The sequence below is a fragment of the Triplophysa dalaica genome, chromosome 21 (genome assembly GCF_015846415.1).
Source record: "Triplophysa dalaica isolate WHDGS20190420 chromosome 21, ASM1584641v1, whole genome shotgun sequence".
Classification (NCBI taxonomy): Eukaryota; Metazoa; Chordata; class Actinopteri; order Cypriniformes; family Nemacheilidae; genus Triplophysa; species Triplophysa dalaica.
The window spans coordinates 12,442,765-12,459,264 of NC_079562.1; the positions used below are offsets into that span (position 1 = coordinate 12,442,765).

Consider the following 16,500-nt stretch of genomic DNA (forward strand, 5'->3'; position numbering starts at 1 on the left):
ATATCCTCACCCTGAAATTTACAGAGGGAGTGCAATGAAACTATTAGCGTTTGACGCACAGTGAGTTGTGTATGTGTGGGTGTCTGTCCTTAAAAGAGAAAACATTTTACAATAAAATTGTATTAAGTTATGAAGTAAAGAGCTCTTTGGATGATGTTAACAATGCTGGTTCAATGCTGGTCGAGACAAATTTCCTGTTTCAGTTTTTAATAGTACACAAAAGTGTGAACAAAATACAACCAACAGAACATTTATAACTGTTTTAAAATATTATACAATGTTTTTAATGATTTTATAGCCTACAAGTAAGATTAAAAAATACTACTTATAAATAAATAGAAACAGTAAGTAATTATGGACCAGTGTTTAAACCTTGCAAAATGGTCTATAAAAATAATCTGAAATCAGGAGGACACTTGTGGCATTCTGTTTGCTGGACAAATGTTTGTAATTTAGTTTTTCTTCATTTCTTGGAGGGTGTAAAGAACTCAATTTGACTCCAGAACCTGCACATTTGTAAATAGTTCCTACAACAGGGGATTTAAAATAACTCATTAAAACTTCAGTGAATTAAAACCTTACACAAACAAAACTTTTAAACAGTGTTGGAAAAAGCTACATGCATTCGCAAAAAGGGGCACAAAACATTGTTTAAAAAAAACTACAAACTCTCAAACAAAAGGTTAAATTAAATAGACTGGATGTGGCATTCACATATGTATAACATTAGGTTCTATTACATGTATGATATTTAATCAGTAGGCCTATGTATTCCCGGGGATCATCAAACCCCTGACGTAAACCACATTTGAGCTACAAGTATGCTGGTTGTCATGCATTATAATTTAAGAATAAGTGCAATATTAAACAAGCTGTAAAAAGGTCCAATATTACAGTGGAAATCAATTATCATGACTTTATATGACATGTTCTTCGAGGTAATAAGGAAATGCCATTTAATAAAATATACCCTTTTTTTTGCGCTGTATGCATGTGAGTCTCTCATGTAAAGTCACATAATCAATTGTTTGTAGTTCCATTAGAATTTATTATTTTACTTTCCCTTGTATGAACTGTCCTCACATCAGGGACTTGATAATGCATGATGTCCTTTGACAATGTCTGCTTTGTCCTGTTTATTAAGGTGTGTAAATGCCTCACAGCCATTCTATATAGTGACTGTAGAGAGAAAAATATTCTAGCCCTACCCATGTCTGGAGATAATTTGGGATAAACGATTAAATGTAGTTTAATGATAATGGGTTAGAACATTATAATAGTGCATTAACTGCTCATTCCAGTTTAATTAGAGATTTGTTTGATACAGAAAGGTATAATTAAGCGTCATTTTGTACTGTTTATATTAATGGGTATCTACAGTTTAAGATGAAGGATTTTAGGTTACATTTTAAGAGTACTGGGAAGTGACAGACAACACTCACTGTTGTAGAAAAGCCACTCTTCTTGGTTGGGCATCATATGCTTATTGTCAGGATTGACATTATTTATGCAAAATCAGATCAATATTATTAAGCTTTGTGTTATTTATTAAGTCATTGTTATCGGCTATTTCTACCACGAGGCGTGAGTTGATTTGCAACCACAACCAAATATTTAATCCTGAGTGACCTTAAAACCAGTAGTGTAGTGGTGCCTGGAGAAGTGTGGGTATACTGTTAATTTATGCCCCCATTTTTAAAGCGGCCAAACAAAAGATGAATGCCTATGTGTTATTGTGTAGCCAAAACTCCACCCTGGTTTCATGCACATTTGGAGTTTGTATCAGATATGAGTGATGCCCAGAGAAGAGGTGCAGATTCTGTAATCATTCCTGGCCTACAGAAGAGACAACCAGGGCAGTACGTAGGATTGTAGAAAAATCCTGTCCAAAAACTGTTGACTCCTTGACTATATATGTGCATTTTAAGACTTTTAGAATGCAAATTAGATAACGTACAACCATGTCTGTCTTTGCCTGATTATCAACATCAGTAAAAATGTAAAACTCATGGTCAATATGTTTATTCAAATATTATGGAATCTATGTTTCATGAAAGAGCATATGGGTTTGAAATGACATTAAGCTAAAGGAGTGATAATAGAATGTACAGTTTTGAGTGAACTATCCCTTTAACTTTTTGATCCCTTTAGCATAATAACATAGACATCAAATTACAAAGGCTGCAGATACTTGTTTTTTTATTTAAAACAGGTAAAATAATACAACAGAATTAATGAAGTTATGAATTTTAAACATTTTCAAACAAAAACCTATATCTGTTTTAACCACAATCTAAACACACCTGCGTAAATCATGCGCTTAAGCATGAACTAGTGAAGGTCTGGTCATGTTTTAGCCTTGGAGCACTGACATTACCTGAAATGTATAAATGCTTTGGGAGCTTTGTAGTTTGGTCTATAGACAATTGCTTGCTGGGGATCCTCCAGCCTCAGACTCCCAGTAGCTTGCATTACAAGCGAATTGAACCAAGTGTAGTGTACGAGACCAGAGATTATAAAACATTTACCGATCCAAAAATAACAAAACGTATATATTTAGACCAGTATAAACGGTTAAGCAACTGAAATTTATTATACGGTACAGGTATTCGCTGATATGCTACATTAAAAAAAAAATATATATATGAAAATTAAACAATGATGTTTATAATTGTAAATCAGACATGAAAGAAACAACTTTATCAGAGAGAAACAATTTGTCGAAACATCTGATAAACATCTTAGAAAGAGCAGATTAAAATAAATTCCAAATCATAAACGTCTTACAGATATCTAAGATGTCTCTATGACATCCGACAGCAGACCTCTCCGAGATGTATTGCAGATGAGCAAACTAGCCCATGTCTTGTAGATGTCTTACAGATGTAAATGCAGACATCAAATAGAAATCTTCGAGATATTTGTGTACTATCAAGGTATACTGAGAGGAATGACTATAAATCGTTTTTTATTGAAAATCGGAGTTTTACAATAAATAAGATCCAAAGACCTGCAAAACTCTCATTTATCTTTAGTAATGTATTATCTATCGTTTGTTTTACAAATAATCGTTTAACTCATTGTGAGATTAAAGCACTCCCCACTGCTGTCCAGTAAGGAATCCTACATCTCCTGTAATAAAGACTGCATCTACTAAAAAATTACTTTTAATTGTTTTTGGCATAGTCGAAGTGCACTTAATTTTTATGTGGTCCACCCCATAATCCGCAAATACATCAAATAAAGATATAGTGATCATCAATGTGTGGAAAATATGTACACAAGAAAGCTGCATGAAAGAACCGAATGTCATGGCGTTAATAACCACAGAACTGTTCTTGTGTCTTAGCACAAAGTTGACTTCTTCAGGAGGGAAAACTGAAGACTGGGTCTCTCTGTATGGCTTAGGCTGTACTGCAGTGTCTATTAACAGGGAGGAGTCCACTACTGATGGCGAGTGTTTGAGCCAGGGTGCCGTACAGGGGGGAAAAGTTAGGAAAATTCCAAGGGCCCATGACTGACAGGGGCCCCAAAATTAGGTAAAAACGGATATAAAATTATTAAACCATCATCATTCAGTATATATATTTATATTATTATAAAATTAAAGCTCTCTTTGTTTTTGGCAATAAAAGAGATATATGTGCTAATTGTCACTTTATCTCTCTTTATTTTTATTTTTTTATTGTTCTACAATGTCCTCATTTGTATATCCATATAGCTTATATGTACATATGGTTAAATCATATTTATCTTTATTTCAACGTCTACTGTCAGTGTTTAATGTTATTTGTATGCACCAAGGGTCTGAGAGTAACGCAATTTCGATTCTCTGTATGTATGTACTGTACATGTGGAAGAATTGACAATAAAGCACACTTGAACTTGAACATGATAAAAGTAAAAAATCCCCATTGACCAAAAAGTAAACATCCATATTGACCGACCACCCACCTGTGTCTGCATGAAATGTTTTTTGTCCTGTCTCAGTGACGGTGTTTAGTTGCAGTCAGTAGATGCGGCAGAACTTCAGTGACCACAATGTTGCCTAGTAACGTTAAATCAAAATCAGGTTTTCAAAAAGAGAGAAAAGAGAGAGAGGAAAGACGAAGGAAAGGCTGTCAAACTGTAACGCAGTTTTTCACCAAGAAAGGTGGGTAGCCTATAGTCTGTGAGTGGTATTAACCTGTTGGCATAATGTCCATAGTGAAATAAGCTAACTAGCAACAGACTAGTGTTAGCCTACATTTAATCATCTTTTAATCAGTGCAGGGAAACGTTTAGCACTATAATAACCCTGGTGTGGAGATTCCATTTTACATGTCCACTTTATTTTCTTGTTGGCATATATGTGCAGCTAAGTGAAAATCTGCTGTTTTCATTTTCTTTTGAGAGGATGATGTTAATTTATTTTGATTGAAAAGTTAATATATATTTAAGTTTGTTCGTTTTTCTTTTTTTTAAATATCATTAATAATTATAATAATAAATATAATTAATAATAATTTTGTTGTGTCAAATTTTACAAGAAAAATACATTGAGACTGTAAAAGATAGCCTTCAGTACATTTTTATGGTTGCTTTTAATCTTGCATCAAATAGTGAACTGCATACTAGACTTGCATGCATGTACAAATCACCAGCAGTAAATATTGTGCAAGTACTTATATTGAACTACAAGAAGCAAGACAGAGTTATTCAGAGTTAATAAGAGTTATGTAAAGCTTTTGAATGGACAGTTAGGTCCTAGAGATGTGTTGACAACAGCTGAGCAGAGGGGGCCCAATTCGATTTTTTGTCATGGGCCCAAATTCCTGGTGGCGACCCTGGCTCCAGGTGTCAGCAAGCAAATTGAATCAAGTGTAGTGAGCTGAGCGCCCTCTAGTGTATGACATAAAAGGTTTAAACTAACAGTATTCAGCATAAATGATTACACCCCATTTGAAAAGAAACATTTTAAACAATATCTCAATGAACACAAAAAAATCCAAAATATTGACAAGACTAAGTTTAAGATAACATCTGATTAACTTCTAACATGAAAGTAAGGTTAATAATATAACTTAGATTACACATTTTTCAGTTTTACTCAAATTAGGGTGATGCAAAAATGAGTACACCCCACAACAAAAACTACTACATCTAGTACTTTGTATGGCCTTCATGATTTTTAATGACCGCACCAAGTATTCTAGGCAAGGAATGAACAAGTTGGCGACATTTTGCAACATCTATCTCCTTCCATTCTTCAAGAATGACCACTTTTAGAGACTGGAAGCTGGATGAAGAGTGATGCTCAACTTCAGAATTCCCCAAAGGTGTTCAATTGGGTTCAGATCAGGAGACACACTTGGCCACTGCATCACTTTCACCCTGTTCTTCTTCAGAAATCCAACAGTGGTCTTAGATTTGTGTTTAGGATCATTGTCATGTTGAAAAAGGGCATGACGACCAAGGGTCAATGGTAGCATCTTCTCTTTCAGTACAGAGCAGTTCATCTGTGAATTCATAATGCAATCAATGAAATACAGCTCCCCGACACCTGCAGCACTCACGCAGCCCCACCATGTTTCACTGTAGGCACCATGCATTTTACTTTGTGTTCCTCACCTTTGCGACGCCATACAGTTTTGAAGCCATCAGTTCAAAAGCATTTATCTTGGTCTCATCACTCCAGAGTACAGAGTCCCAGGAGTCTTCATCTTTTTTTCAGCATGGGCCCTGGCAAACTCTAGGCGGGCTTTTTTGTGCCTGGGCTTTAGGAGAGGTTTCTTTTGGGACGACACCTATGCATGCCATTTCTCTGCAGTTTACGCTGTATTTTGTGACTGATAATAGTCACCCCAGTTTGACTTTCTACTTCTTAAGATAACTGCAGTGAATTGCATGCCGTTTTTCTTTAACCCTTCTCATCACCCGTGGTTGAATTCTTGTTAAATTAGATATATGTTGTCTAAAATTTAGCTTCGCTCCAGAGACTTTCAGTGGGGTGTGCTCATTTTTGCGTCACCCTAATTTGAGTAAAACTGAAAATTTTGTTCTCGAAGTTCTATTATTAACCTTGCTTTCATGTTATAATTTATACATATGTTATATAAAACTTAATCTTGTCAACATTTTTTAAATAATTTTTGTGTTCATTGAGATATTGTTTAAAATGTTACTTTTCAAAGGGGGTGTACTCATTTACGCTGACGACTGTATATTGTAGACAATGTTACCTGCCTGAAAATGCAAAATATGTCTTCTTTCTTTTTTATCTGTTATATTGTCCTATTTGCAATTTGAGTTACAGTTTATTGTGAGTTTAAGCAATTTAACACTCAAAAGTGCTGTTTTAATGAATATCAGTATTGGTGTGAGGTATATGTGACAGTTCTCCAGCACTCTAACATTGCCACAATTTGCAAAAAGGTCTAAAAACAAACAAAATATAGAATATCCAAACATCCACATTTGTAAGCCTCCTTTCAAAAAAGTATTTTATTTTACAAAGTTTGAGAAGAAATCTTTGGTCATTATGAGGCTATAATTGATAAACATCATACGGAACATGAGTGCTTGTTCAAAGAGAAGGTGAGATTTTTCTTTGTGTCCTTTGCAGATTAAAACGAAGTTGCCTGTAGAAGGAGATCGCCACCTACAGGTGCCTGCTGGAAAAACAGGACATTAAAGGTCTCCTCAGACAAACAAGTTGGTATGATTTATTAGGGTCTTCATGAAATGTTTGGGACATATTTGCTTAAAAACATTTAATGGCTGTGTAAGTTATAACATACCACACACAACATGAGAGCTAGTTTGGTTTTCAGCATTAATGTTTGAGACGTTTGAAACAAAACTAACCCCAGTGTTCGCCCCAGTTCATTAGCAAAACAAACAGCTTGCCGTAGCTAAACATATTAACACACATAATGTATTAACATTCAAACAGCTAAACTCCAAGTGTCCATCTGCACTTATATACAGTAAGTTTAACACTGGCTTTGAATGTTCTATTTAGCCTGTGAGTGACTTAGCTCCCTTCGCTATCATATGCTAACATTATACTCCCGGTACATTTACGTCAATTCAGACTGTTGATAAATATTACTCACATCGGCAGTTTTGTCTCGTTCAGTTGGTCTTGATCCCTCTTGAGGAACAACTTTGAAGCTAATCCTGCTTGTGCTGTCCCAGGTCGATAAAGCACTCCGGCTTGAAGTGATTCGCACAAACAAGCAGGTTTTTACTTATGGTTTCTGATGGATTTCCACAAAAAAGAAAATAATCCACTCCTGTGTCTTCCTAGGTTTGGACTCTGTGGACTCTACTTTTCATGTTGTCCACTTACATCACGTTCACCGCTGTCGGTTGTGAAAACAACAATGGTGGAGCGTGGTGGGTGGTACTGTGCAGATTAAGGGCGGTAACATTATAATAAAACCCGCTTTGGACATCACAATCAGAGAGAAATCTGAACGGCTTGATTTCGGCTTTCAGGGAAAGGCACACCAAAACAAACTTACTGGGTTCTTTTTTTTCAGGTTTTCTGGGTTGCTAGGTCCACCGGGGACCCATTTACAGCACGTAAACACAGAAGAAGTGGGGTTTTCATCTGATGTCTCCTTTAAGTAAGTTCATCTTTTCATTTCCCAGCAATACAATGATATTGGTCTTACGTCATGTAAACAAACACTAATGTATTACATCTTTTTCCTTTTCTAGGATTCCAGTTCAAGGTAACTAAAACACCTTTTTCTGTGATGGTGGTGTTGTATGTTATTTATTAAATACCTCTGTTTCTCTTCCTCAGGAGGGACATGTTCTTCAACCTACGTGTGCACAACACCTGCGAATACAGCCTTCACATGTAAAGAAGTCATATAAAACCACATAAACAAACAATGGAAAGAAGAACCATTAAGGCAATATGGGCCTCATTACCAATATTTCACTTCTGTTTCTTTGAAATTTGTCCATCACACCTTAATTTTTTCTGTGAATGTGGTTCAGAGAGATTTCACATTTCATACCATGCTTCAAAAAGGGCACAAGCTGGAGTCATGTACAGTAAAGTGCACTTAGCATGACTTCCATTACTACGATAAATGCCTGATAGTAATGAATCAATTATTGATAACTATCAGAATAAAAATAATGTTCACTCAGTATACCGTTTATAGAAGCACATAGTCTATTCTTGTTGAATTATTATTCATTTTATTTTATAACGCATATTTGCTTTTACAATATTTTATAATAATGTGCGTTTTAAACTAAAAAATATATTGTGTTGTTATATATAAAATGTTTCCTCCAAAAAGGGCTCATGTTTGGAAAAATAATTTTGGTGTAAAACAGCGCCTCTTATCGGCCAATTAATGCGCAGCAAATACATTTACACAGAAATGTCACATGCTATCCAGAGTGAGCGATATATCGCCAATGAAACCGCGGAAAGGCACAACATATTAAAAATATTAAAAATATTTTTACAATTGTAAACAAGACAATGCCAAAATTACGATTACTATAAAGTGAGTAAATAGTCGAATATTTTAATATTTTAATGTCTAATCCTACCTTGTCTCTGATATGGATATAAACATAAAGTCTGGGTCTCTCTTTATCATTCAGGCTGTACTACGGTGTCTATTCACAGGCACTACCCCACTACTGATCGGCACGGGGGTTTTGACCTGCTCCGTTTCCGACCTGGACCGGTTCAACCCTCCTTAGACGACCTGGTAGTCCCGAGCTCCCCCAGGAGCACCATATCGATACCGAACTTAGTACGGACACCCGATCGACATAGTCCACTGCAGCCAAGAACCCCTGAACTCAAGTGATCCTCCAGCCTCAGACTCCCAGTAGCTTGGATTACAGGCGCGCGCCCGAAATTGCATTTAACAGCACTCCTTTTAGCAACAGCATCACCAGATCCCATAAAATCAATGTAAACTTTTACCACATCCCTTTGTTTCACAATAGACAAAGCCTCATTTAACTGCTTTCTGTTACATTTAACTTATTGTAATGAAAATCTATAAATAAATATTTTTTAGTACAGCATTGATTGATAACGTCTTTCACATACACATACAAAAACACATATACACAAACACAAAAATAAAGGTGCTTAAAAGGTACCAAAGAACAAGTCATTGAAAGGTTCTTTAAAGAACCATCTCTTTCTTAGTTTTTTATAATCTGAAGAACCTTTCATCCTTCAGATGGCACCAAACAACCTTTTAAGCATCTTTTTAAGAGTGTATTCTTATTTATTGAGGCGTATACATAGGCCTACATGTGCGTATGTACCGGTTTCACAAAATATCTTAACAAATACAGCAAAACGTTTGAAAATGAAACAAAATTTGACATTTAAATGTCATGGTTTGACTTTAAAGGTAATCTAATAACATAACTCTTACAACAGATTTGTGTGAAGATAAGGTTTTCTATTATTAAAAATATTGTTTGGCACTCACATGCAAAGCCTTTAAACTCAAATAAAGATTTGCAACGTTCACATGAAATTACACAATTGCCCTATTTAATGACACATCTGCCCAATTAAGTGGTGTCAGACAGTCCTTTATGACATTTTATAAATCATCTGTGTTAGGAATAAATTAGTTCTTAATCATCAAATGATTGAATAGTGAAGCTATCAGGTTAACACGCACACTGACACAATCTTAATACTTTGATTTAGAGAAAAACATATAAACCAAATCTACCAAAATATTACTGTCATAAAAGAGCACAAAAGCTGAAACTAGAGTGGTTCCCTTTTAAAAACTTCACATAAAGAGTATTTTTATTAGTTTTTATCATTTTTTTATAGCACTTTTTCTTAAGAGTGTGTTTTTTAGACTTTTGGAAATTAAAGCATCACAACTTCTGGAAGTAAACTGCTAATGACATTGTCATTTGAACAGCTTCTAAATATTATATGAGAACACCATGGCTTGTTGATCGTGTTGCACACAAACATGAACATATCACAACTAACATTAACATGACAGCCTCATGCTGCCTGGATCAACCTGAAACTTTGACTGAACAGAAATTGGTGAAACATTTAAAACATTCTGTTTTAAAACACAGAGTATGTTCATTTGCAATATTTCATTATTTTCAATATATTGTAAATGCTATACTTCTTAACTTTTTTTTATCTTTATTTGTCTGTGAACATGGATTTTTCTCATTACATTCAGAAAGTTTGTACATATAAACAGTATAACATCCAATACATTGTACATTAAGGACACCTGACAAAAGAAAAATTAAAAACATGGGTGTGGTCAGCCTAAAAATATGGGTGTAATTAGGTAGATGACAACTAATTATTACTGTTTTAAAAGGTGCACACATATGTATGGAGTCTTATGATTCTGACACATCACCTTACGTCTTATTTCAAGCACAATAATTACATTTTGAATGCTGTAATAAAGGTAAAGCAGCTACACTCACCAGCTAATAATGATAAAATTATCTTTATGAGACCACATCATCGAAAGAAAAAATACATGTATCCATTTATCTTGGTTTCACATCGTTACCTCTCTATTCTCTAGTCTAGTTGTTACAGAGAAGGCTTTATTCATGTTAGTATGCTTGACTTTATAAATTAAATATAAATAAATAGCACAATAGTCATCTTTATGTATTTATTAAGTTATGTAGGTTTGCAACTCTCCTGCTTTCCTCTAGCTCAGTGGTAAGAGCATTGCATTAACAACACAAGGTTGTGGGTTCAATCCCAGGGGATTGCAAATACCAATGTAAAGTGTATAGGATAAAGCAATGTAAGTCGCTTTGGATAAAAGTCTCTGCTAAATGTGAAGCAACAGTGTATGTATTTTATTTGTATGTGAAATGATTTATTTTACTATCATTTATGTTATACGCTATGCAATGATTCTTTCAAGCAAATACAATAATGTGTTTAGTCTCCAAAAACTTGTATTTAGGTAAAGCTTATGCTTATGCAGATGGAACTTAAATTGTTAAGTAAGTAACTTCACATTTAGCTTTTTAATGATATAACACAAATTATTTTAGGAATTCATGACCGACTCTTTAATTGAATGAAATACAAATAAATATTTGTATTTTTAAACGTCATATAACATTTCTCTAACCGCTGTTCAAATGCCCCATCAATTCTTTTTTTGGACAAATTTCCTCTCAGCATTGAATACTGATAATTAAATAATATGAAGTTCATTGCACTTTTTATATGTTTGGATATTGTAAGTTAACAAGTTTAATGAACTAAGATTTTTTATTTGTCATTACTTAGTTTGTTAAGCAAACAAATAATGTTAGGTCTTACAGTGTATATATATAATTTGTCAATCTTTTGAAAAGAGTCTGTGTTAAATTAGCTGATATGGATTTTTTTATGACTCTCACATGCCATGCACATGCTATCAAACCCCACTTTGAGCTGTCATGAAAGAGTCAGAATTCCTAAAACTTACTCATACATTTTTGCTAGTTGTCTAGTTGTTAGAACATTGAAGGAATGCATACCAAAACACACAACTAGACATTCCTTTGCAGTTTTCTCACTAGGGTGTTAACTGAACATGAGTTTTCCAGTGTCAACGGTGCTGGTGGTGGCAGCAGGGTCTGGTATGCTAACACCCTCCTCCTCCTGACCACAAATTGTAGGATCCGCCTCTTCAAATACTACTATATAAGAAAACTGAACTGGGCTCAAAGTCAACATCATCTTTAGGACAACTCCAGCAGTACTTCACTTTGTTAATTTGATCTCTGAATCCATCAACCATGTCGTTTTCTGTCTGCTCATCCTTCACCGAGACCATCTCCGAGACCTGTATGAGAACCGCTCCTGACACCATTGTGAAGACCTGCTCTGACCCCTGTGTGAAGACCTTCCCTGACACCTGCATGAAGACCTACCCTGAGACCTGTGTGAAGACCTTCCCTGACACCTGCATGAAGACCTACCCTGACACCTGTGTGAAGACCTTCCCTGACACCTGCATGAAGACCTACGCTGAGACCTGTGTGAAGACCTGCTCCATAACCTGCCCTGACACCTACGTGAAGACCTGCTCTGACCCCTGTGTGAAGACCTTCCCTGACACCTGTGTGAAGACCTTCCCTGACACCTGCATGAAGAACTACCCTGACACCTGCATGAAGAACTACCCTGAGACCTGTGTGAAGACCTGCCCCAAAATCTGCCCTGATACCTGCGTGAAGACTTGCCCAGTCCCCTACAAGAAGACCTCTTCCATAACCTGCTCTAAAACCTGCACAAAACCCTGCTCCGTGACCTCAAAGTCCATAATAATTCCCCGTCGTTGTGGTACGAAAGCACACAGTGTGTATGGCTGTGGAGGAAGCACCCGCATTTCCACCTGCACTTATCGTCCAATTACTTGCTCTCCATGCCTGCCATATAAAATGAGTGCATGCCATGGTGGATTTGGTCCAAAAATCATGGCTGGTAAATGCCATGAAGTGGATTATGACTACCTCCAGAAGTCTGAGAAGGTCACCATGCAGAACCTGAACAACCGTCTGGCTTGCTACCTGGAGAAGGTGCGATCTCTGGAGGCTTCCAATGCCAATCTGGAGAAGATAATCCGGGACTACTACGAGAAGAAAAGGCCCATCTGTCAGAGGGACTACAGCTGCTTCTTGAACACCATCCACTGTCTGCAAGAAAAGGTACAATTCTAACAAACAGCAAAACAGATGGCAAAATCACTTAGAAACGTTGTTGAGTAAATGTAATACAATACAATTCACTACAATATAAAAATATATATATTTTATACGAATATTGCACATTTGTGTGCTGATAGATAGTTCGATGAAAGGTGGTTTAATTAAGACAAAAGCAACATAGAAGTCAGAGTATACAAACTGGAATTGCTTTGTTGTGTGTCTAAATGTTTCTAGATCTGTGTATCAAGTCCATTAATGGCTTGTTGCACACTCATATAAAATCCATATTAACACATTTTTATTCTTGTTTTCAAATTATAGATACGTGAGGCTACCATCAAAAATGCCAGCATCATCCTGCAGATCGACAATGCTAAATTGGCTGCTGATGATTTCAGAATAAAGTGAGATTACTCTTTGATAGTTCATCCAAAAATGAAAATTCTGTCATGATTTACTCACCCTCATGTCATTTCATATCTGTTTGACTCTCTTTTTTCCACAGAGCATAAAAGAAGATATTTTGAAGAAAGTTGGTAGCTGGCACCCATTGATTTGCATTAGTTTTGTGTCTATGCAATAGAAGTGAACGGGTGCCAGCGCTGTACGGTTACTAACTTTCTTCAAAATATCTTATTTTATAAGTCATACAGGTTTGAAATGACATGGGATCGAATAAATCATGACAGAAAGTTCATGTTTAGATGAACTACCACTTTAGATATATCTATTGAGACAGTGCTAAATAACTTTTGACATGGTGATTTAAACATTGATTGATGTTCCCCATCTGACCAACCCTTCGTTTAGATTTGACCATGAGTCAGCCATAGCGTCAGTGTGTGGAGGCAGACACTTCTAATCTGCGCTACATACTAGAAAAGACATGCCTGTCAAAAACCGACCTGGAGGCACAGATCTGCCTTTTGGAGGAAGAACTTGCATTCTTGAAAAAGAAACACCAGGAGGTTTGGTTTGTAAAATCTTTTTATTAAATCAGAAGCCGTTTTGTTGGTCAAAGACCTGAGTACACTTTGTGTGGTTACAGGATGTGGAGGCACTGATTTGTCAGTTATCACAGACAGTGTGTGTGGAAGTGGATGCAGCTCCACAGCAAGACCTGAAACAAGTTTTGGAAGAAATACGTTCTCATTATGAGACCATTATAGATAAACACCGCAAGAAGCAGGAGTGCTGGTTCAGAGAGAAGGTGAGATTTGTTAACCTTTTTCATTAAGAATCCTTTATTGTATGTTTCATTTCCCTGACTAAAAAATGTAGCTTCCAGTTGTGATAATACAGTTAAAGGTCACAGATGTGGCATCTAAACATTTTTTAATATGCTGTTTGTGTGCTTCTGATTCTCTTTAAAAGACAGCGGAACTGTGCAAACATGTGGCCGGCAACACAGAGTGCATGGAAACCTCAAGGTCACAAATTGCAGATTTGCGACGCACGTTGCAGTGCCTGGAGATCGAACTACTGTCTCAAATCAACAAGGTAAGATGAGAGACAGAGGAAATGCAGAAAGATTTGAGGTTTGAGATATGGTTATAAGGGGTATAAGGGGATTGATGTTGGGTTATTGAGTTCTCTTCATCAACACAGAAAGGAGCACTGCAATGTTCACTGGGAGACACAGAGGCTCGGTATGGTGCGATGTTAGCTGAATTCCAGAAGCATATCAACATACTGGAAGCAGAACTGTGTCAGGTGCACACTGGTATTGAGCAACAGGGCAGTGACTATGATGCACTGCTGGACATCAAGAGCCGCCTGGAGAAGGAGATCGCCACCTACAGGTGCTTGCTGGAAAATCAGGACATCAGGTGAGTGCTTTTTTCTTTTACCTAAAAATGAAATTGTTGATATGTTCCATTTGCGCTATACATTATTTTAATCACAGTACATTATAAACCACTTTGGTGAACTGTATGTTAACTAGGCCTCTCAATTACAGAACCTTCTGTAATGGGTTTTTAGTTTTTTTTGGCTTATACTTATTGCTTTTCCAATGTCTTTTCTATTTCTAGGTCTCAAGGAGAAGGTAATTTTGATTTAAATATATATTTCAAATAAATGTGTTGGGGTTATATATGTTATGCTTAAAAATTTATCTTTTCCCCTTATAGGTGTACAGTGTACCTCGACCAATGTGTGTGGGATGCCTTGGGAAAAATTTGTCCAATGTAAACAAGTCTTATAATACAGCAATCGATATTAACAAGAATGCATGGCAGGGTCTTGGCAGCTATGTATTGGATTAAACAATCACTATTAAGCCACTATAAGGCAGTAGACTGCGATTTCTGATGTGTGATCCCTAATAAAGTTTAATCCTATTATGTTTTTTCTCTTTGTTTTCTCTTTTTTCTCTCACTTTATCTTATACAATATATTCTGTGATTTTTTACACTTTTACTTAATTCTTTATATATCAAAAAGGCGCAACAAAAGACAATATATATAAGTCATTGGAACACATAATAAAAACAATTCTGATCATTTTTTGGAAATGAAAAGTGTTGAGGCTATAGTGCAATATTAGAGGACATGACTCTCATTTAGTGCACTGAAATTGAATATCATTTGGGAACGTGATGCATTTGCAAGGAGTTGAACACTATTTGAAACGCAAACTGCAAATAGTAAAATATTACAGATGAACAAAGGGAGCATGTTTAAAAAGTTGATCTTATGCACTACATTACACTTAAAAAATTGTCATACACTTGAGGGAGCGCTCCGTTCACTTTTCTTGATTTAATTCGCTTGCTGACATCTCGAGAACTCGCCGGGTAAAAATAAAAACTTTCATTTAAATGAGGCTATAGCTTAGAAATGTACAAGTTTTTATTTGTTTTTAGATCTTTAATGATAAATCTGGTAATAATAGAGAGCAGGAGACCTCTTATGTACCTCACACTAAACTTGATACTAAGTTGAAAAAAAATGTCATACACTTGAGGGAGCGCTCCGTGCACTTTTCTTGATTCATTTCGCTTGCTGACATCTCGAGCACTCGCCGGGTGCAGTGGCGCGTGCCTGTAATCCAAGCTACTCGGAGTCTGAGGCTGGTGGATCACTTGAGTTCAGGGGTTCTTGGCTGCAGTGGACTATGTCGATCGGGTGTCCGTACTAAGTTCGGTATCGATATGGTGCTCCTGGGGGAGCTCGGGACTACCAGGTCGTCTAAGGAGGGGTGAACCGGTCCAGGTCGGAAACGGAGCAGGTCAAAACCCCATGCCAATCAGTAGTGGGGTAGCGCCTGTGAATAGACACTGTAGTACAGCCTGAATGATACAGCGAGACCCAGTCTTTTGTGCCATTTACACCAAAACATGTTTTTCAGACATGTGCTAACAGCCTGTACTAAATAAATACTTTCATTTAAATGAGGCTGTAGCTTATAAATATACAAGTTTTTGTATGTTTTGAGATCTTTAATGATAAATCTGTTAATAATAGAGAGCAGGAGACCTCTTATGTACCTCACACTAAACTTGATACTAAGTTGAAAAAAAATTGTCATAGACTTGAGGGAGCGCTCCGTGCACTTTTCTTGATTCAATTTGCTTGCTGACACCTTGAGCACTCGCCGGGTGCAGTGGCACGTGCCTGTAATCCAAGCTACTGGGAGTCTGAGGCTGGCGGATCACTTGAGTTCAGTGGTTCTTGGCTGCAGTGGACTATGTCGATCGGGTGTCCGTACTAAGTTCGGTATCGGACTTAGTAGATTTCTAAGATTTGCAGTCTTAAAATGCCCATTACAACCGTCCACTTACACCAGTTGTC

The 16,500-nt window shown here is 36.5% G+C and overlaps 1 protein-coding gene across 1 annotated transcript; it reads left to right on the plus strand.

Moving 5' to 3' along the window:
• The first annotated feature begins 12,474 nt into the window (after positions 1-12,474).
• On the plus strand, positions 12,475-14,538 carry LOC130410262 (keratin, type I cytoskeletal 19-like). The gene is given in 6 exon segments (XM_056734848.1): positions 12,475-12,705; positions 13,027-13,128; positions 13,539-13,673; positions 13,754-13,915; positions 14,080-14,205; positions 14,314-14,538. Coding segments are annotated over 6 exon segments (981 nt in total).
• The last annotated feature ends 1,962 nt before the right edge of the window (positions 14,539-16,500 follow it).